Here is a 22,840-nt window from a genome sequence, read left to right as displayed (position 1 = left end):
GTATTCCTCCTGAAAGTGACTTGAAATGTGAATTTGTTTTATTGTTGGATTTATTTGATACATCTGATTTCATATGTTGCTAAAATTGAACTTTTTTTACTGTAAGATTGAAGGGAGAAGAGCTTTGATGTTAAACAAGAGCTTATTCATTATTTTACCTACTAATGTTAAAAAAAAGCTAATACAGGCTACTCTTTTTGCACTTGCTCTGTTTAACTTTAAGTTTTTATTTTTGTATTCCTCCTGAAAGTGACTTTATTTTGTGGTTGGATTGATAGCCTACATCTGGCTTAAGGTTGCACTACAAATTAATTTTACTTGAACAGTGCAGTGTTTAACAATTTTGATAAATAGAGATTTGAACCTTATTGAAATTAGTTTTGTGTAAATTGTTAATAATTGAGCAATGGGAAAATAATTGCTAATTGAAAAATTAATCGTTAGATTAATTGAAAAAGTAATCGTTCGATTAATCGAAAAAGTAATCGTTAGATTAGTCGACTAATTAAAAAAATAATCGCTAGATTAATCGTTTAAAAAATAATCGTTTGGGACAGCCCTAGTTTGAGGTCAGGGTTCTTGTGCAGGCCAGAAAATCTCAACAATTTAGAGTCAACCCATCAAGGTAGTGAAATGCATCATGCAATGCTACTAGCAAAAATGATGTTATTTTAGGTCCTTAATTCTACTAGCAGCTTTTGGTAGTTTAATCCCTGATTCAAACCATCCACATGTCAAAGTGTCCTTAAGCAAGACTCTTATTAAATTAATACCCAAAAGTAAGTCACTTGTGATAAAAATGCCTCTCCCAAATTAATGTAATGTCATGTGATCTCACTTACTGTATCATCAGTGGTATGTAGTCATACAGATCTCAAAACCTGGTTAGACCACTAGAATTAAATTATTTATTCTGTTAACCAATGCTGATATTTCAGCCATATTCTGAAGAAGCATAGGTGTGGTGGACAGAGGTTTGTCCTCACCTTGTTGGGCGTGTCGAGGCTGGCCTTGGCGCTGCAGATCGCCATGACGACCGGCAGGTTTCCATCCTTACAGGCGATGTGCAGCGGCGTGTTTCCATGGCGATCCTGCTGGTCCAGGTGGCAGTGGTGTCTGAGGAGGCAGCGGACCACTTCAACCTGACACCTCCGTACGGCCAGGTGGAGGGCTGTGTGGCCGTCCTGGAGACACACACGCACACACGCACACGCACACACACACGCACACACACACACACACACACACACACACGCACGCACACACACACACACACACACACACACACAGTTAATTCTCCAGTGTCACATTATTAAATTTTGGCGCTTTGCAACACCTTTCAGTTTATGTGAAACTACAGCAGGGTTAAAGTACTTTGCAGAAATGAAGGCTTTCAATCAGTCTGTGATGTCCTGAGAGGTGATATGTACTGTATTATTTTTCAAGTGCATCACTAGAGATTGGCCTTTAATCAAAAGATCAAACTGTACTTTAATTTTATTTATGTCTTTTTTTAAATCTATATTTGGTTGCAGTTTTGCTTCTACTAGATAGTACCCAGGAGAGAGAGAGACAGGAAACCAGTGCAGCATAACATGCAACAAAGGTTTCCAGACAGACTCAAACCGGGGATGTTGCAATCACATGGCCAACATATTAAACTTTTTGGCCAGCAGGATGCTCCGTCTGCCACGAAAACAAAATCGTGCAACCGTTTAAGGAGTGGAACTGAGCTGAATTGTTCAGGTCTGATCACCTTGTCAGTCGCCTCTAGATCGGCCTTGTGCTCTACCAGGCACTCCACAATATCCACAAAGCCCCGAGCAGATGCTGTCAGCAGCGGACTCTCCCCCTCACGGTTCTTTGCGTCCACTTGGCAGCCTGCATGGCAGAGGGCTCGAGCTACTGGCGAGTATCCGTGCCACGCAGCACAATGCAGCGGGGTCTCCTGCTCCTGGAGATGAAAACGTAGAATGCAAAATACTAAAAACCTTTGGTCCTTTGCTTGAGGTAAGGTCTTTAAAAAAAAATGTAACAAAAATAATAACACTGCTGTTTTGCTGTATGTGACTGTGTGCATGTGCTTACCCTGTCAGTCAGGTCTGGGTTGGCCCGAATGCTGCACAGATAGCTCACCACATCCACGTTGCCGTAGCGGGCCGCCACATGAAGAGCAGTCTCCCCCGACTAAAGGAGACAACAAAGAATTAACATCAATAAATCAGCAGTTCAAATACACAGAAAAGTTTATGTAAACCACAACTTACAATAAAATAAAAAAAGATGTCTTGAGAGTTTTATGTTTTAAGCCAAAAGTTAATGGTGCTCTATGCGATGTTGGGTGACATCACGTCTTGTTTCCCAAACCTCCACTCAAACAAGGCATTCATATTTTACTGTCCTGTTTATGCAGACATAGGACTCGTTAAAAATCGATCCATCAGCTTTAACTTTATGGCTGCCAGTCAGACGGGAAGCTAGCAGAGAAGCTGCTTATGTGAAACGACACCCGAGACAATATGTTCGCTTGTAGGTGGGAGAGTGGACAGCTGAAAATAGCATCTAATGGATCTATGTTGATAAGATAAGAAATAAGAGCTATTTAATTAAGGGGATTAAATAAAAGCACAGAAAATAGGACAAAAAAATCACTTTGTTGAAAAGGTGTTGAAAGGTCTTTCCCTTTCTTATAAGACAATTACTTGGTCACACACAGACGCCTCAGCTTGTGATTTCAGGGTTATAGTGATAAGATGATCCTCAGACAGACGAGGAAACCACCAGCAGGTAAAATGATTGAAGGGTTGGAAAAAATGCTTTTGGGAATTTGCCTGCCCAAGCCAGCTCTGTGATCGAGGTTACACCAGCGTCAAAAGCGCGCACGCACACGCACACGCACACGCACACACACACACACACACACACACACAATCTCTTTCTCAGCAAGACCTGTTTCTATAGCAACAGCAAATAAGCTGATAAAATGCCAGAGTAACTGGTTTCCTCCCCAGGTGCTAACTGTGGTGTGTGTGTGTGTGTGTGTGTGTGTGTATCTGGGCATTTTGGAGAATCAAAGTAATGCTTCTCAAGAGGTTTGATGGGTAGGAGTGAGTGAGTAATTGCTGATAGATAACCGAGTGTGGTGAGTAGTAGTAAGTATGTGTGTGTGTTTGTGAGTGTGAGGAAAAGAGGCACTTGTTCACCTTATCTTGGACATCCAGAGGACATTTCTTGTCATGGAGGAATTTCAGGGTCTCGACGTGGCCATGTCTTGCTGCGTAGTAGATAGCATTGGCTCCGCTCTGTTCAAAAGAGAAGAAAATTCCAAGATTTATCCCTGACCTTTACTAGAAAATCAAGCTATCCGGGGATGTGTCTGTAGCCCGGTGATATGAACACATCCCCCTAAAATACTGCACAGCATGTTTTCTGACAAAGAGCCTGGAACTATTTGACGATGTGCTAGCATCCTGCCTGCCCAGTTAAAGTATTTGTATACAATTCAGAGCTGTACTCGCCAACTTGTTGTTGTTGTTAAATGTCAGCTAATGGTAACGGTTTAAAACTGAACCTACTAGAAATCTGGTGACAATGTGTCAGTAATTTGCAAATTACTGACACAGATGTCTGTGAGGATTTACAATAAATCAAACAATTCCAGATGTACACGTGTAAGATATGCAGTGAAGGAATTGATCATACTTGAAAAAGGAAAAGAGGACTACGGTCAATGTATTCAAGTTTAGACTCTACTTTTATAATGTGCTCATGTTGCTACAATCCAAAAGAAAACCATAAAAGAACAAACCTCTCCCCAGGGCTTGGTGGTGTGGTGAAATCAATTTTACACCATCAGGTTGGTATGCACAATCACAATGTGGCAACGTGCAAAATCACACAATAGTTAAACACAGTCTGTTTGACTGTTATGCATTGCATGTATGAACTAGACTGTATAGGATACATTTTGAGCAAGAACAATCAGTTTATTCATTAAAAAAATGTAATGCCAATAATCAATTAATTGTTTAGATCATTTTGTTTGACAAAATGCCAAAGTTTCAGTTCCAGTTTCTCCCATGTCAATATTTTCTATGAATTTGTGAATAATTATTTCTCTTTCTCTTCTATGACAGTTAACTAAATATCTTCTGTTAAAGTGGACAGAACAAGACATTTAAGGACGTCACCTTGGGCTCTGGGAACTTTTTCTTTATGTTTTGACATTTTTTAATCAGAATATCATTAAACTGAAAGTCGAAGGACCATAACATTGAAGCACGTAAAACATGTTCTTTAGCCAAAACAGTGACAGTAGTGTTTAAGTAAAAGCTTGTTGAATTTATGGAAATAGTTTTTCTCATTTATTTTGCCAAGCAGTTTGTAGTTTACATATTTTGAAGCAGTTCTGTTGGTATAAATTGATGAACTTATGAAAGGATCATGTATCTATCTATCTTAAGGGCTTTTTCATGCTATATAAAACATACGGGTGTACTGCAGCATATGCTAGTCTCTACGGTACTTTGTGCAGTACAGCTGAGTGCAATGAGTTCATGGGCCCATGTATTTATAGTGTAGATAGCCCCCATCATAATCCAAATGACAGACTGTCACATTCTTCTGCTCGGATGCCTGAGCCACACTGATTGGACCGAACAGATGAGTCTTTACCTTGTCATGGGCCTGGATCTCGGCGCCTTTTCTCATCAGCAGCTCAATGATCTGAATGTTGCCACAGCCGGCTGCAATCAAGAGGGGAGGGGTCCCATGCTGCAATATACAAACATTTCGTTAGTTTTCTGTGATCATGATGTGTTTGTGTATCTTTCATGTGTGCTAAAGGTGGAGCTGTAAATCTCTATCTGACAGCATGTAATTACACATAAAGAATAAGTGGACTGTTTTTCTCTCACAGGTTCTTTAAAAGTTCAGGCATTCAGGAAATAAATTTGGAAGTATCTAAGGTTTCCAGACAGCATGGACGTCTTATGTTTTTTAGTGTCCTACATGTTGAAAGGAATTCAAACTGAGGTAAAAGAAAAGAAGGAAAGAGGATGGAAGAACGTGGCAAGATGACCCTTTCTGAAGCAGTTCCTAAACTTAAATGTAGAACAAAGTTAAGCTGTCTGTCACTATCCGCACTGTTATTCTCCTCCTCTGCATTTTACTACTTTCTCATTCTCCCACTCCTCTTTTCCTTTACATTTTTCGCTTTTCCTCTACACTTCACTGAGTTTAATAACATAATGTGCCCCCATCGGCCATCAGCTGTTAGCAATATGTCTCTTTCCCGTTGAAACAGCAAGCAGAATGAAGATGAGAGAGTTGGTAAGTCTGGACACAAAACCGTTCTCTGCACTTCACAACTCATTCTCTCATATAATGTATGCAACAGTGGGTCTTTTTAACTCAGCATCATTTCTGTAATGTCCTCTTTCTCAAAATATATATAAATAAAAACTGAAATATGTGGGAACTGCCACACTTTGAACTTGTCTGTGTTAATCATTACCATGTTTAATCATTAAGAAGTCTAAATTCTAAAAGATATCTGAAAGTTCTGTTGGTGAAAATCCTCTGTGTGTCCCTAAAAAAAAAAAGTACCAAAACCTGACTCCAGTTACTCTTCCCCGCATATTCTTAAATTGGTTTTACACAGATCCTACACAAGAATCAATGAGACGATAGTACCATTTCGAACGAGTACGTTTTAATTAGTCAAGCATGAGAGTTACAGGCACCAATCTGCAGATCTGTGGGGATCACAAAGCAGAGACTAAGTTTTCCTAGCAACAGACAAATAGTTGGAGCCAGTCCGCGTATCTCTTCCTCCGAGTGAGCCCCGTTCTATCCTTTCCCTAAACTCTTATACCCCTCCTCGCTCTGGAGCGTTGTCTTCTTCTCCAGCACAGGGACTGTTATCTTCTCACAACCCACGCCAGGGTGGAGGCCACTGTGCTGTGTTGCTTCTTCTTCTGCTCACACAAGCAGTACATTCTGTTCCTCATTCTACTCATTGTTTCACAATGTGCTTTTCTCGAGGCCACTGGGACCTTAACTATTTTACAGTTACAGCTTAAGCTAAACCATCTGTGCATCAGCGTTTCCTTTGTTTGGGGAATGCAGATGTGCCTCGCCCGGAGAACTTTTAACCAACACCTCTATGACTGCGCGCAACTCTGTTGCAATGAGCACAAAACACTATCAATCATAATCTCTTATGGAGATTTTGGTCTATTTATGTCTGTATCACACCTACAGTATACCTTTTTGGCACATACTAATCTACAGTTCTCAGTCATCCAGGGAAGGGTTAAACTCAAAGGCAACTGGACTATGGTTAAAAGGTGCCCTGAAGACGTTTTGCCTCTCATCCGAGAGACTTCTTCAACGCAGGGAGGAATGCACAGACATGTATATTGGAGGAACAAAACAACGCCTCAGGTCAAGACTCCGCAGTTTCCATTCATCTAAAGTGTAAAGGATCATCAGGTACAACTTTTAGACAGAGAGGATGGATGGTTGGAAAGGGGTGTAAAGGAAGCCATATACACCCGGATAGAGAAACCGTAGCTTAACACGGGAGGAGGTTTGACACATTTGGCCGCATGTGAGAACGCCAACGATGGTCGTCCAGACTTGGCCTTGGTGGGTGTTTCAACGACCAGTCGTTATGTCTCCAACGACCATAACGACTGTCGCTACGACAGCAAGGAGCAAAGAACAAAGCAGTATCGATCATCTTGACAATGACCCCACAGAGGTTAAATAACTAAGTTTCCTTAGCGACCTAAGAAATATCTCACAAGAGAGACAAAACATCTTTTAACCATGTCCAGTTAGTAAAGGAGATTAAATATAGATGGACAATTGTTTCTTTCTGGCTGACTACAGTCTCTTCTGTTCTTCTGTTTAGGATGGTCATAACCAAGAGACATATCTGTTATCTGCCAGTTTTTATACAGTGTTTACACTTCATGACCGTTTCTTTACTTCTAAGGATAATTTGCTAAAACAGAACTAAGGTGAAAAATTGTAATTTGGAGATCATTTTTGAGTGATATGAACAACAACAACAACATGACTTTCCTGCATGCAAGTAGTATCATGTCATGGGAGTATGTTTAAATATTTACATCTGTTTAGATTGTTAGTTTTCTTTTCTCTTTTGTATTGTTCCATATGTTTTGGCTTTTTGGATTGGGAGGAACTAGTATCCGGTGCACTAGTTGCAGCTTAAAATAACATTTAAAAAAATGAAGCTGTGACTTACACAATCACAATAAACTTCCTCTTCTTGATCTTTTCATCAGAAACGTCCACTAACTCCCTAAAAGAGGCCGTCATACAGGGTACAACATGTGGACACCCTGACAAATCAGCTAGCTGAGTCACTTGGTCATTCAGAGGGACATTATCAGACTCGCTCTGCTCACTGGCTTTTACTTCATGTTCCGCGAGCTTGGTCTGAATTTGGAAAAAAACTGCTTTTAGTTTTAGTGCACCTAACTTGTGGAACAAAAACACAACACTTTCTTAAAATCAACTCACTTATGCCTTTTGGACATTTTAGAAATCCGATTTTGGACCTCCAAACTACTTGTAATTGCTTTACGTAGTTGTATTTCTTTTGCATCCTGGTTGTCCTGATCTGTTTATCACATTGTTTTTCTTTTTCAGAAAGTTTTAGTGTCTTTTTAGGTTCTTGTCATGGTGTTGCTCGTTTTCTTTGTCTTTGTAACTTGATGTCTTTGCAAATGAGTGCTGCCCCTCGATGATCTCTCGAGTATACATAAAGGTTGTATGAATGAATAGTGATGACATTAAACTGAATGTTTAAAGACATGGTACAGGACCAGCCTGACATGGTACTCATGAGGACAAACATTCTGTTCAGTTAGATTTTCTGAGATTTGGAGTTTTCATGTATTCAAAAAATGACAGAGGAAACATTACACACATTTCACTAATAATAAATCAATATAAAACACTATTTCACTATCTCTGTGTTAGTCACCTTGTTGGGCTGGTTGACGTCGTAATTGTTTAAGGAGCCGAGCAGATGCTGCAGACCGGGCACGTTGTCATCGTTTATGGCGTGGATGATGGCCTTCATCACAAAGGAGTCTTCCTCGTCCTAGACGGGTGGGAAAGAAAGTTACTCTCCTACTGTTCACAGGATGATGATCTAATCCTGTGAACATTAATCCTGTGAATTCTTTCTATCACATGCTCCCCCGTAAGTCTCTCTTTCATCTTTTTCTCATGCATGAATACACACAGAAACAAACAGACTTTTCTCTTCCATCTGTAGTTCAGGCTCAAAATATACCAAGACATTTTTTTTTTTCCCCTGTCTGTGATATGATGTGACCCAATAACCTTCAGCCAGAGTCAGCCGGACGGCCAGAAATCAGCTGTGACGCTCTGCTGCACAAAGAGATGAGGAGAAGGGAAGCAAGGCTGATGTGACGTTTGTTCTGCCAAGCGTGACACTGCAGCTACATTCCTCAACATAACCCCACTGCCGGGTGAGCCATGACCAAACCACCTCAGAGGAGCTGCAAACACAACACCAATATGTACGAGCAGCAAACCGCCTGCTGGGGATTCACTTTCAACACAGTTTGGGATTTTTACGTTTTTTTTGAACATTGTAATTCATGACACAGGATGGAGAGGTTTTACCAATCTACCTCATTGTTTCTTTTGATGGGTAACATTTCCAGAGTAGGCCTCCACTTAAGAACCTCTCCAACAGAAGAAGAGAACAGTCTTCACATTAAAAGGAGGAAGCAAGGAGGTTGGTATCCAGCAAATAAAGATGTTCAGCAACTCGCAGACAGACTGAAATAACTAAGGTTGGCAGTGGGAATGACTAATGCTCTTCTGTCCTTTAAAAAAACTATTTTGAGGTGTTTTTCTAAAGGTGACTAAACCTTATACGCTTGTTACCTTGGCAGGCACTCTCCAAAAAATGGCTCTTAACCCACAGTCATCCATTTCTCTTTAAGTTTCTCTCTTTGTTAATTTGTGTTGCAAGGATTAGCCGATTAATTGACAAGTCGATTGACACAAATGGTTTCAGCTCTACTCGCTGTGCCTTTATTTCAGCCTGAATTAGTTTAGCCACATTTTAGGAACAATAACTACTAAGACATAAACCACTGATTGTGTTTTATAAAAACAAATAATCAACTTCAGCTTTAAGGTCCTTTCACCAAAATTGCAACATGCAAACTGCAAATTTGCAACATGATATTAATTCCTTTAACATTTTAACACGTTTTCTTCACCAAAACAAACACCATACTGGTGCCCCATGCATAACCATGCAAGGCCCCTGTAGGACTTGAAAATGAATTTGCTATTGCAACAATCATTTGTGAAACGTAACACTGCCACAATCTCTGATTGGCTTCTTCTCCATAGCAACAGCAGCAAGGCTGAGATGAGTATTATAGTATTTAGAGCCATCTGCCGTACCAAACGGACTGAAAACACATGGTTTCTTAGTAACAAAGTTAAAGCTTTTATAACTGATGGCCAGAACATAAAACTATAGTATCATTAAATTATCTAGTTTTCTATGTGGAGGATATTCCTCAAAAATGAGTTTAACAGGAAAAGAAAACGTGATAACTACTTCTTACTCTATTTTGGCACATTTTACAGGATAAACAATTAATCAATAATACTTTCTCAGCTCTCATACCTACTTCACTGATGTGTGCACTTACTCCCACTCTCTGATACAGAGCTTCTAACACAGAATACAAACAACTTCTTAGGTGAAAATTTACAGAGGGGCTGCTGCACTAAAACTTACTTCTGAGTAGAGTCTTTAAGGTAGTAAGTAAAGCACTTAACCCTGGAGATGCTCAAGACAAAAGATCTATTAGAAAGCTTGTACTGCTGCTGCAGTTCTGTTTGTGGACTACAGGGGGTGCTTAGTTCTACCTGTCAGCTCACCTGGGACATTGCTGCTTAATCCTCTGATAAGGAAACAGGCCTGGCCTTGGCCCGGCTGGTAATGCTTTAGTAAATGTTTAAGCCTCTCACTGAGGCTGCAGTGTTTACATCCCACAGGCTTGTCGGTATCACCATATAGACACACACGTCATTACATCTTTCTTATGTATCACCATTTGTGTACAAACTCAAACAAACGGACTTGTACATTTACACACGTTTCCTTCTGACATTCCTACTGTATAAGCTCAATCAGGGTTTAAGGTTACTTACACGTACACACACACACACACACACACACACACACACACACACACACACACACACACACACACACACACACACACACACACACACACACACACACACACACACACACACACACACACACACACACACACACACACACACACACACACACAGTGAAATTCCAACAATTCCACAAACACCTGACCTGTGGCACTGTGGGGGAAACGAGGAACAGATCAATTACACGCAGGAGCTCAAGATTCTTCGAGAGATTGTTGAGTCAGAAATACCAGAGCTGTAACTGAGAGTGTGGGGGTACTAATAAGAAAATGCATTTCAATAAAAGTAATCTTCAACAGGAAGAAACTCATTACGCTGCCAATCTCCTGTCAATTACGTTTATTTGGTTAGATAGGACAGGACTGCGGAGATAAAACTAATGGTTCTCTCGTTGTAGAGGTTTTACTCAAGTGCAATGTAAAGCCTTGATGGTGCTAACAGCGGCAAACCCAATCAACTTATTTAATCTAGATCAAGATCTCTGCTGAAGTGAAGTTAAATGGTCCTGCCTGTCCTGTGCTTTCATGTCTTTCTTTACTTGTTCAGACATTATGGCTGCCAGTCAAAGCACAACAGAGAAGCAGATCTTCAGGTCTTACCAACGTGTCATCACTACGTGCCACACTTATGTTGCTTCTGGACAGGAAGGAGCGGGACAGGCGGTTGCATAAGGAGATAAGTCGGACGGATTGCTGGAAAAGAGAAGAAGAATGGCGGTTCATGAATGAGTAGAACTAGAACAAGTTAATGTCAAGTTGTATTCAGGGGACCATGAACAATTTTCTGCTCTAAATAAATTTACTTCAGTGACTTTACTCATTACTTCATACGGTTAGGTGACTTGAATGAAGTGCAGAGTTGGTGCACAACTTTATTCATTCCTCAAGCAGCAATTTGAGGCAAGCGATAAAACACAAATAACATAAAACATTCATTTAGTCATAAAAAAATAAATACAACATGTGATAATGTAAGAAAAGAGCTAACATACACAAGGGTTAATAGCAGAAGCCAATCGGTAACTGGCCAACAATATCCAACACCAGAAAGGCACATTTTACCAAAACGTTCAAATTCTTAAACATGGTAACATTGGATGGTTAAACCTGTCACTTTTTAAATCTCACTTTAATAACTATATCCACATCCCTGTTTTGAAAAATCAAGGTTACGGAAAAGCCAGAAGCATCCAGTGTGCCAGACTCGAGTACAAAGACAGAGACATGGCATGACAGCACTGCCGAACCACCACAGATTAAACAATCCCAGTGTTTTGCGCAGGCTAAGAAGCAATGCTGGGTCAGCCGTGAAGAACTGAAACAGACAGGGAGACGACCAGTAATGCAGCACTGGCAGTAAATCTAATGGTTACGGAGAGCCTGTAGCAATTGTGATGACATCAAAGTACAACATCTAAGGAAGGGTTTTTTGGCAAGAAGCTATCAAAGTGAAGCGTTTTGGGGATGTGATGAGTTACTGGGGAAGTTTTGTTGTCTTTCTCGAAAGTTAAATTTGTGTGTGTGTAAAAATCAGAGATGGTATCAAAGAAGAGCACTTACTTTCCATTTCCTTCGAGCTGCAAACTTCTTGAACTTCTCCATGTTGACCGCCGATTCCTTTCTGCTCAGTGCTTGCTGAGTGTCTTTTGGCTGATTTCACAAACACAACAAATGTATCGATAGAAAAAAAGCTTATGAGAATATTCTTGACAAGATAGATTTGCTACAGGATCAGATGAGGCTTTGCATTCCGAGCCATTTTGAATATATACTATGACAAAATAAAAAAAAGAAAACATTTAAAATTTTACAGAATAACAAATGTTTTAAATGAAATTGCGATGCCATCAATCAGCTATCAAAAGAGTCCAACCTTGATCCAGGGGTGCTGGAGGCTGTCCTGAATCGTCATTCTCTTTCTGTAGACAGAACATGTATAAATGTGTAAAAATAAAAGGAGACAGAAAAATATTTGTAGAGTGTTTTTAGATATTTTGCTGTTCCAGAGTTGATAGTTAACAGTCACATTCAGTGTTTTCTAGTGACACAGCATTTTAATGCTCAAAGCAGTGAGTGTATATGGCCATGGATACACAGAGGTATCAGCAGAGTTCACTTTTAACCAAACTATAAATTAATGAAGATTTTTTTTATTCTATTTTTTAAGAGGAAGAAATATGCCCTCATCTACAGTTGGCATTAAAACAACAATTCTAATGTACTCAAGCGGGTGGTTTAAAATAAATAAAGCCTTTAATAAATATGGACTAGTGAATTATAATGTATAAAGTACCCGCATTTGCCTTCGTCCAGGTGTTTTGACAGTCAAAAGTAACTGGAATTGGATTTTTTCATGTCACATCCCACACATGGATGAGGGCAACAGCACATTTCTTTCTCTTTAAAATTATTTATTTTCCCCTCACAGTGGTTGTGAGGGATACCAGAAGCACACACATGTTTGTTTTCCTTTATTTCTGTCAATTATATATTTAACTGATAAATGCAACTCTCCTCCTGTTTGTAGTCAGAGACACTCATTGCTGTCAACAGTCCATGAAAGCTGTGGACAAGTGAAACGAGGAATTACTGAACACAGACAGCAAACACAGCTGTGTGCAGATAGATATAAGAAAGCCTCACTCCCATGTAGCTGTAAAGAAATGATTATGATGCAGTTGTGAGATACTAAGTCAACAATTGTTAATTTTTTTTTCTTCTAGTAGTGTGACTCACACCCAACAGTAAAAAACTGTAGTGCATCTCCGGCCGTGTTATGGTTTCAGACCCCTCATTGATTATAATGAGGCCAAAGGGTTGACACAACAGACTCTGGCAGAAAAACGCACGGTCGTCCTATCTTATTAAAATAATGGACAATTTGTTTATTTTGTTTCTTACTGGAACTCATCCCCATTGTGTGTCATCGTGTGATAACCTGATTTTTTTTTTCTGTATTGACCTTTGTCAACAATTAACAATTAATTTCCTTATTGAAACTCTTCATACTTCTCTTAAACAACACGTCAAACAAGGTAGTGAGACATCTGAAAAAACAGGGAAAAATTTGCATGACAATTAGTTCATGTACTTCCCATAAGATAGGTGTAACGGATAGGATAGAGGTTTGAAAACGTAAACTCAGCACTCAATCCACACACAGATTATATCTAATTAACATTATCAACAGACTAACGCTCTGAATGTCAATAATCTGTATTCAACAACCATCTGGTATTCAATAAAAGCCAAGCTAGTCTTTAAGGGAACTGCTGTGTTTGAAAGTACAGACACTGCCACATCCCTGATTATAACTGATGGAACACACACACGCACACACCCACCACTTCCTCATGTATACGTCTGTTCAATACCACATCCCTGTTTCTAACTGAGGCTATTCTCACACACACACGCACGCACGCACACACACACACACACACGCACACACGCACACACACACACACACACACACACACACACACACACACACACACACACACACACACACACACACACACACACACACACACACACACACACACACACACACACACACACACACACACACACACACACACACACACACACACACCTGAGTCAAAGTAAAAACCCACAAACCTTCACTCTACTGACTGAGGTAATACTGAATTGAAGGGGTGAGGAAATAGATCGGTATAATTCCAGTGAACAGTGATTGTGCTGTTGCAGTCCTATGTCATGGTGAACATTATTAATGTGTGTCTTCTTCAAGGGGAACCTTCATTAATCTTCCTGCCAGCTGAGTGGATCCATGTCTGCTCACGATGTAGATCAATTAAAAGCCGTTCCATTTGGATACACTCGGTCGGGGGATTTCTAAAAGCCCCATTAGTTGAAGTTTGTAAAGTCAGTCTCCTCTCTTTCCCACTGTCTGTTTAATGCAACCCGTGCCTTTTTTCTCTTTATCATGTCTAAATGAAATTATCTCCACAACTATAATTATTCACCGCTGTTCGCAGCCCTCGCTCCATTGTTCTGAATAAACAGGAGAGAGAATAAGAGTTTTGGAGGCATTCACTGTCTTTAAGTGTAGCTGCAGCCATTCAGTTGTTGCTAGAGCAACTAGGTAATAAGGGAGACGTTCACAGATTTAGGTACCATATCGTCCCTACTGACAAGATGGGCAGTGGGCCTATATTCAATTTACTTTTCAGCTTTTAAGAACTTTAAAAAATGAGACCAATCAATGAGCAAATCTTTAGAATGAGGTCTTTTAAGTTCAATGATTAAAGAATTTATATAAATAGGAATAAGATAGAACACTTTATTAATGATGCTGCATTACTTTTTTAAAGCTATAGTGTGTAGTTTCTGTCTCCCCCATAAAGAATTCTAATTAATGACAACAAAACTGTTGGCGCGTCCACATGATACAAGCCTTCCGTGACCACGCACAGCCCCCATCTCTCCTCCAGGCAGTTGCTAGTAGCCAAGGAGGACACGGAGGATTAAAAAAACATGATGGACTCTTCAGAAGAGGTCATTATCTTCACGACACAATTGTATGAATGTAGCCATACTGAGAAATACAGAGAGAGTTGTGTGGAGCTGATAGCCTTAATTAGCTTTGTAGCAACTCATTTGGCAATGGCTTGAACGTAACGAACGTTCGTTATTATATCATAACGTTACGCACTAAAGCTTTAAGATGGCTTTGTAATCATTTCTAATTTGAAGACCCGAGTTGACACTCTTGTTCCAGATGTATTCAAAAAGATGAACTTCAAATAGTGATCGTCCCGAAACTTTGGAAATTAAGACTTCAAATGAAGTCAAACATTTGTAATGTGTAATCTGAGCCTTTCCTATGGGTCCAATCAAGAGTCAGTGGACTGATTGGTTCACTTTTGTGCTAAAAAGATTAGTTGAATAATCAATTATTCGATTGACAGAAAATGAATTGCCAACCATTTTGAACTTTCAACTGATTAATCTGTTAAGTCCTCATCAAGCAAAACTTTCCAAAACTAGCACACACTACCACAAAAAAAAAAAAACACAATGAGAACATTAGCAGAGATCCCACAAAGGTCTTTGTGGTCAATAAATTGGGTTTGTCCAAAGAAAATAAATGTGCAGACATTTTTTGTATTTTTACCGTGCAGTCATCAAGTAGAAAAGCCAGACATTCTCTGGACTAATGGTTGGACAAAAAAAGCAATTTGAACCTGGACTGTGGAAAATTCTGATGGCCATTTTTCTCTATTTTGTCACATTTTAAAGACCCAACTACTAAAAAATGATTGCAGTCATCCTTAGTCATTAGTTGCATCCATAGTTCACTCATTTGGAACTTTCTACATTTTCTTCCTTCCAGCTCATGCTGTGCTGTTACTATACCTTTGAGAGCATGTACATGACAGCATCAAAATCCGGGTCTCAAATATCAGAAAGAGGAATCCTACATACTTGGGGTCTTTGACAAGAAGCCTTGCAATGAAGTCTTTGGCCAGGACGCTGGTGTTGCTGAAGAACTCCTCGTCGAATGTGTAGTCGACGGCCGACACGTTGGCCAGAGTCTCCTGCTTGTTGTCACCCAGGAAGGGAGACGCACCACTCAGACTGCACAGATGGGACAGAGGTTAACAATAAGGTTAGAGTTGTGATGTTCAACAAAGAGAGACAATGAAGACAGTACAGTCAAAAACCTGTTTTGAAAATGTGATAATCTGAACATCTTTTTGACTGCACGTTTTAAATCAACCCAACCACTTCAGAACCTCCAATCTAACCTATTTTAACAACAGCAGTGTTCTCTCATCATCCTACTTGTCCCAGTGGGTCTTGTAATCGAGGAGGGAATACTTTGGATTTTATTCAAACACTAACTGACCAGCCACTGATTAGATCTGGCCCTTGAAACCAAAACTGAGACCTTACTACTTGTTGATGTGGGGAATGTGATTACAGAGCCGCGTAGCAACTAATGCTGACTCATTAGTCAAGCCTTGCTATCAAACTGAAGTATTTGGTGTGTAAGTCAAACACCATCACAGGAAAGGCTCTCGGTTACGATGAATATGCGAGGAGTGCAGGAATGTTAACAGACTTTCACACCTCACAATTGAATGCACAAGAGCAAAAATAAGCAGATGTAGGAAGAGGATAAGACAAAACCATGTTTTAATGGACAAACCAAGACACAGTACAGCACACACAGGGCTGAGCGGTCATGCATGGAGATGAAGGTCTCCGTCTCTTAGAGCTCAGGCATTTAAACCAAACACTGGTCCGTGACAGACCCTGGCCTTCCCGTCTCCACTGAAACCTGTCCAGCTCGTCAGCACCAGCCGCTAATTAACACGCCAGCTGGGAGAGACATGGAGGCGGTGCGGGTCAAGCTCAAGTTGAGTGGAAATGTATGAATTTATCGACTGATAAGGCGCAGCTGCTCACAACAAACACAAAGTAATTAAGGCAATTGTTCGCCTAGCCAGGCAGTAAAATCAGCAGGAAAGTGTTAAGTCAGGATTCTGTGGCATCATTTTATCCACCAAAATGTTTCCCAAATGAGATTTAAAGATGCACTGTGAACAAATTTTATGCTGAAATATAGCCAGTCTGAACAAGCTGAATCACAAATTAGGGCTCCAGCAGCTCATAAAGCTGGCTCATTCATCACATTCACCCAAATCATTTCAGGTTACATTATCTCAGACAAATGAAGTCTTTCAAACTTAAAAAATGGAAACCGACGTAGTATCTTTTGACTACTTTAGAGTTCCCTAATGGAGCTTTTTGTGCAGCTTTCATTACAGTGTAGCAATCCAGCCATCACTTATGCAGAATACTCCCATCAAGAGTTTGGAGATGTTCTCAAAAATCACCCTGAGTGGTTTATTGAATTATTCCCAGCTTTTGTGCCCCCTTGCGTTGTTTTTCCAATAGGAGATGAGCCGTAAGCGCACCTCATGTTGATCGGCTGTGATAATTTGCAGCGAACAATCTATTTTTTACCTTGCCAGGCAGAGCTGTGACAGCTGTGTGGGTGGACAACAAAAATCAGGTGTGTATGTATACAATATGTACGTGTTCATGGATGCATTTATAAGAGTGTGTTCATGTAATGCTGAGACAAAATGATCTACATATTACCGTTTTAAAATTAAGTGTGTAATGTTTGCAGCTACTTATTGTGTAATAATGAGATAACACTTGTGTTGGCATTTACCTTTACTTTCCCTTTATACACCTCACTGTATTATGGTGAGGGCCCTCTACATGTTTGTGTGGGCAAAGGCACCCAACGTAGTTGTGTGCACGCAGTTTGTGCTTTGTGTAGGTGTCTTTATGGAGATAAAAGGTGTGTGGGAGCGCCGAAAACCTCGTAGCTGGATATAAAGAGTGGAGGACAGCATCGTCGAGAGCCAACAGCAGTTGATCTGTAGGCCGCCAAGGGCATGAACCTTTCGCTCGCTGTTGAATTAAACTGTGCTGACATGTCTGCACACGGCTGCTTCAAGAACACTCACTAATTCAATGAAAGCCCTTGGCTGTAGAGTTTGTTGCTGTAGAAGTGTTGGTTGTTGTAAAGATCAACTGGTTAACTTAATCATAAGCAAATTAGCCATACAGGTGAATATTTTAACATCTCTTGTTAGGACGGGGGGTATGTAATAAGGACTTCTGTTCTGAGGTCAAATCCTCTTCCTTAACTGCATAAAAGTCCGACAAGGTTAAAGAAGACTGACCAGACCAGAGTCAGTTAGCTATAGAAGATTAACCTCTAGCAGCCTAGACATTGCACTTTTTAGAGTTCATTATTTTAGCTTTTTATACAAAAAATTATCTGTGAATTTCTTAGTATTTATTTTGCCGATTGCAGCTCAAACATTTTATGATTTAACCATCTATGTTTTGAAGTTAGTATAGTAAAAATAACATAAAATGAAAAAACATAGCTTTATATTGTGAGCCACCACATCCTTTTGGATACAATTCTGTTTGCTTTGTATTAATAAAATAAATCTGCAAAGTAAATGCTTTAAAAACAAAAAGTACAATATTTTCCTAAGAAATGTAGTGGAGTATTAAGTAGCGTAAAAGTATCTTACAACTGTACTTAAGTATGGTAACATGAGTAGACCCCAGGTGGGAAAAAAAACCCTATTAATGTTCAAGGCAATAATGGCATATGGCCAAAATGAATAGGTTAGCTAAAAAAAAAAAAAAAAAAAAAACATTCCTGACAAATTTGAAAGTTAATAAATAGAACAATATAAAAACAGAGTAAAACTCACATGAGATTGAAGGGAATGAGAATGTGGTAAATAATGACTCACTGATTTTGGATCTCTAATAAGAAACCAACATCAGTCTGATCAGCAAAACATCTCTTGAAATAAAATAAAATAAAACGTTCACACAACTGCTGAAACAATATCACACTTGAGTGCATTCGAAATTGCATTATTGTTACATTATTCAGGACAAACAGCACTGAGACTGCCGAGTGGCCCAGCAAGTTCAACGACAGAGAGGCCAAAGAGCAGCCAGTAACCTGTGTATGTTGTGACAACCATTCTGACTGACTGACCACGTTTAGTGAGTGACGACGCCCTGCGGTTTCTAAGACACATTAGGTGAAGGTGGCGGTTGTTAAAACCCTGCGGTGACGCATGTTACCCATTCATACATGGTTCACATTAATTATCCATCATCACTGGTGACATCGGAGATACTTACAGGATGTACGTTATGACACCAACACTCCTAAGGAGAGGCAGGGAGAAAGAAAGAGAAATTAATCATTGCATTTTGACAGCAGTGCATCATGCAAAACATACATTAACTTAACAGCAGATGTTCTTCTGAAATAACGATCTCAAACAGCATATGTACAAAATGCTCGCTGTAGAGCAGATTGAGTTTTTGTTTACTCACCACATGTCTGCCTCCAGGCCCAAAGGTTCATAGTTGACTACTTCTGGAGCTGTGAGGCAAATGCACAAAACAGAAGATTACTATTCAGGTCAACACAACAGTGACACACACACACACATGCACGCACGCACGCTGTGGGAAAGAGGATGCGGTCCCTGTAACTGCACCTCCGTATTACGCTAACATTAACTTTTAAGTTTATATTAATGGATTTTTTTCTTTTTCATGTTTGCAACGTTCCCTTGGGTGCATCCGTGACTACAAATATAACTAGATTCCTTTTAAAACATGAGGATTCTTAGGCAAGGGCTTGTGTTATAAGGAGCATATTTTTATTGTTTTTAGGTCATGGATTTATGGATCTTTATTTGTAGCAATTGCAAGTGCGCAAAAGGATTAAAGTACCTTTAGTTTGCCGTGAATTTCAGACTTGCTAGGCCTGTTTTCCAGCATCAGCTATCCATTTTCAGATTTCCGCCACTTAATCTTTATTCGGACCATTTGACTGCTGCCACCCTGCTGAACTGGGAACAGGCCCTGTTTTTGGCTTGGATGATGCTGGTAGTGGGCACCAGCGTCAGGCAGGGGGAGTGTTGGTGGCCGCCCCGGGCAAAAGTGGGTAGGTCAGGGGAGATGGGACAGAGCCACTGATGCGTCTATTAGTGTGCGTTTGTGCTGGCAAGAAGGAGCGGTTCTGATAATCTCCAGTCTATTATCAGGTCTCTCTCACTTAGTCCCTATGGCACATTTGGCACCTGCACTCACAATACGCAACCCCCGGGATTAAAGCCAGGAAAACAGAGTGGTGCAGTGAGTGTGTGTGTGTGTGTGTGTGTGTGTGTGTGTGTGTGTGTGTGTGTGTGTTTGTAGAGTAGAGAAAGGATGGAGGGTATATTTGCGCAAAGTTATCGGAGCAGAATCAGTTTGAACCATAAAACAAGAAAGGATCATGAGTCTTCAATGACACACAAACAAAAAAATACTGACCTACAAATTCTGGAGTTCCAAAAATGTTTTTAAAATCATTGCCAAAATCTATCTTGTGGGCCAGGCCGAAGTCAATGAGCTTGATGCGAGGGTGAGGCACTGAGCGGTTCAGCAGCATGATGTTCTCTGGCTAGTAAAAAGGAGAAAAAGAGAGACAGTTAAAAAGGGGAGACAGGGGTAACAGATAGAGGACAGACAGAGACAGAGTGACATTCTGGACATTTTTATAAAGACCAAACTCTTTACTGATGCTTTCTTTTTTTCTTTTTTCTTTTATTAGCATCCAGCTAACTGTGCATCTTGATTTCAATGAGGAATAGGTATTATGCTCACAAATAAAAGGACGGAATGCTAATAAAAATTGCCCTAATTTATCAGTGTAGGACACAAACTAAGAGTAAACAAGGGTGCGAGCAGCAGAGTCAGACACAAAACCAGGAACAGGCTGGCAGGAAGGTACGCTCATCATGCATGGAAATCCCATGCAAAACACGAGTAAAAACCTCTCGAGGAAGTGGGATAAAGGGAAGGACGGGAAAGATGTGCTTTGAGCAAAGCCAGACAACAGAAGCCGGACATTCCTAAGGATACAATGCCTCTTTTTAGACGAAGGCATCATTTCTCCAAAGCTCATCCTTTCAGCCTGACTAGGAGCTGAGCTTGCGGGTTTAGTCTGGGAAGAAACAAGAACAGATTGGCTGTGGGCAGCAGTGGCAACAGGAGGCGCTGGGAAAATACAATCAGACTCCAGCTCAGCTTGTTGGTTTAGTGCTCTATAATTCTAGGATCAAGGAGAATTATATCAAACCGTTTTGGTTCTCCATCTGCATAATCTGCACACCTTAAATCCAGTAGTGGAATGTAACTAAGTACAATCAATCAAGTAATAAACTTCAGGTATTTGTAAATAAAAGTGCTTTTTTCTTTTCGTGTCACTTTCTACTTCTACTACACTACAATTCAAAAGGTAAATATTGCACTTCATTATACATATCTGACAGCCAAAGTTACTAGTACTTCCTAAATCAAGATTGTTGCATACAAAACATAGGAGGAGCTTATAAAATATGTTTCGTTATAAATTAAACTACCAAACAGTTTATACAAGTACAGCCAAAACAATTAGTCGATTAATCGCAATTGACAAAAAAAGAAATTGCAACTATTTTGATCATTGTTTATTTTTTTCATTTCTTTTAATAATTTTAATATAATAAATCAAATGGAGAAAATAATCCGCCAACTAATCCATAATGAAAATGATCATTACTTGCAGGCTGATACGAAATAGTTTGTGAGTATAGGAACCCCTGCTAAAGTTGAATAAAAAGAGGTATAAAAAAATCATCTTATGGAAATTGATCTTAATTCCTTAATTGAAAAAATTAGGAAAAATCCAACCTTTAAGAACACCAATTTTCTTTGTGAATGACTAATGTATTGTAAATAAATAAATGTTCTTCCTTAAAATGCAGGGGGTATAAATAAGTACACCCCTATGTTAAATTCTCATAGAGGCAGGCAGATTTTTATTTTTAAAGGCCAGTTATTTCATGGATCCAGGAGACTATGCATCCTGATAAAGTTCCCTTGGCCTTTGGAATTAAAGAGATTGGCATGGGGTACTTTGCATAAAATCATCTCTCAATGCAAATCAAACCAGCTATTACGCTAACTGAAATAAAACCATGCCAACCCCTAGGTATGGTGAAGGGCATGTGATGATGTTGGGCTATTTTAATTCCAAAGGCCAAGGGAACTTTATCAGGATGCAAAGTATCCTGGATCCATGAAATAACTGGCCTTTAAAAATATATTTGCCTGCCTTTATGGGAATTTAACATAGGGGTGTCTATACTTATGCCCCCTGTATTTTAAGGAAAAAGAAAGAAAGAACATTTATGTATCTATGATACATTATTCATTCACAAGGAAAATTGGTGTCCTTAAAGGTTTGATTTTTTTTTTTTTTTATTAAGGCATTGAGATCAATTTCCACAAGATGATTTGTTTTATTCCTCTTTTTAGTCAACTTTAGCATGGGTTCCTATACTCATGAGCAGCACGGTACAACAGTAAAATTCAGCTTTTTTATTAAGGCATTTGTAATAATAATCTGATGATATACTATAGTATAACAGTTAAAGGGGATATTTTTCTGCATTGAGTACTTTTAAAACTTAGCAGTAAAGCTTTAAGTCTTATACTTACTTATAGTTGTAAATAGTATTTCTACAGTGTGGGGTTAGCACTTTTACTTTAGTACAGGACCTGAATACTTCCTCCAACAACATGAGCAAAGTGAGAATTTCAGTGAAGCACTATGGCAACTTTTACTGCAAACTCAAGCAAAAACATGTTTCCCCACAGATCTCTCCACAGCATAATGAAAAAACTAACCGGATTAGAGCATTAATCAGAGTATTAGTAAACACTGATACAGTAAAAGAATCAAAGTTTGGGGATTTTTACAAGCTTGGTCTTTCCAAGTGTTTTTCCATTTAAAAGAACAGCTGACTTTAAATCATTTTGGTCCTTTAGTTGAGACAAATAGCAGACAAGATGAGTCAGACATCTAGAATCTGCCCTATATTTATATATATATATATATATATTTGATTGGCAACATCACTGTCTCTGTAGAA

At 39.5% G+C, this 22,840-nt stretch overlaps 1 protein-coding gene across 1 annotated transcript in view; it reads right to left on the bottom strand.

The window, feature by feature from the left end:
- Nucleotides 1–22,840, bottom strand: part of dapk1 (death-associated protein kinase 1) — an 88,687-nt gene that overhangs the window by 24,460 nt on the left and 41,387 nt on the right. Inside the window, exons 5-17 of the mRNA XM_028577358.1 lie at nucleotides 20,196–20,325; nucleotides 19,209–19,257; nucleotides 19,011–19,037; nucleotides 15,735–15,887; nucleotides 12,157–12,202; nucleotides 11,844–11,933; nucleotides 10,884–10,976; nucleotides 8,021–8,140; nucleotides 4,675–4,773; nucleotides 3,204–3,302; nucleotides 2,089–2,187; nucleotides 1,757–1,954; nucleotides 987–1,184 (exon numbers count right to left, since the gene is read on the bottom strand). Of these exons, the coding sequence (XP_028433159.1) occupies nucleotides 987–1,184; nucleotides 1,757–1,954; nucleotides 2,089–2,187; nucleotides 3,204–3,302; nucleotides 4,675–4,773; nucleotides 8,021–8,140; nucleotides 10,884–10,976; nucleotides 11,844–11,933; nucleotides 12,157–12,202; nucleotides 15,735–15,887; nucleotides 19,011–19,037; nucleotides 19,209–19,257; nucleotides 20,196–20,325 (1,401 nt within the window). The remainder of the gene's footprint in view (nucleotides 1–986; nucleotides 1,185–1,756; nucleotides 1,955–2,088; nucleotides 2,188–3,203; nucleotides 3,303–4,674; nucleotides 4,774–8,020; nucleotides 8,141–10,883; nucleotides 10,977–11,843; nucleotides 11,934–12,156; nucleotides 12,203–15,734; nucleotides 15,888–19,010; nucleotides 19,038–19,208; nucleotides 19,258–20,195; nucleotides 20,326–22,840) is intronic.

This window comes from Perca flavescens, chromosome 5 (assembly GCF_004354835.1).
Source record: "Perca flavescens isolate YP-PL-M2 chromosome 5, PFLA_1.0, whole genome shotgun sequence".
NCBI classification, from domain to species: Eukaryota; Metazoa; Chordata; class Actinopteri; order Perciformes; family Percidae; genus Perca; species Perca flavescens.
This window is presented reverse-complemented; position numbering and strand designations above follow the sequence as displayed.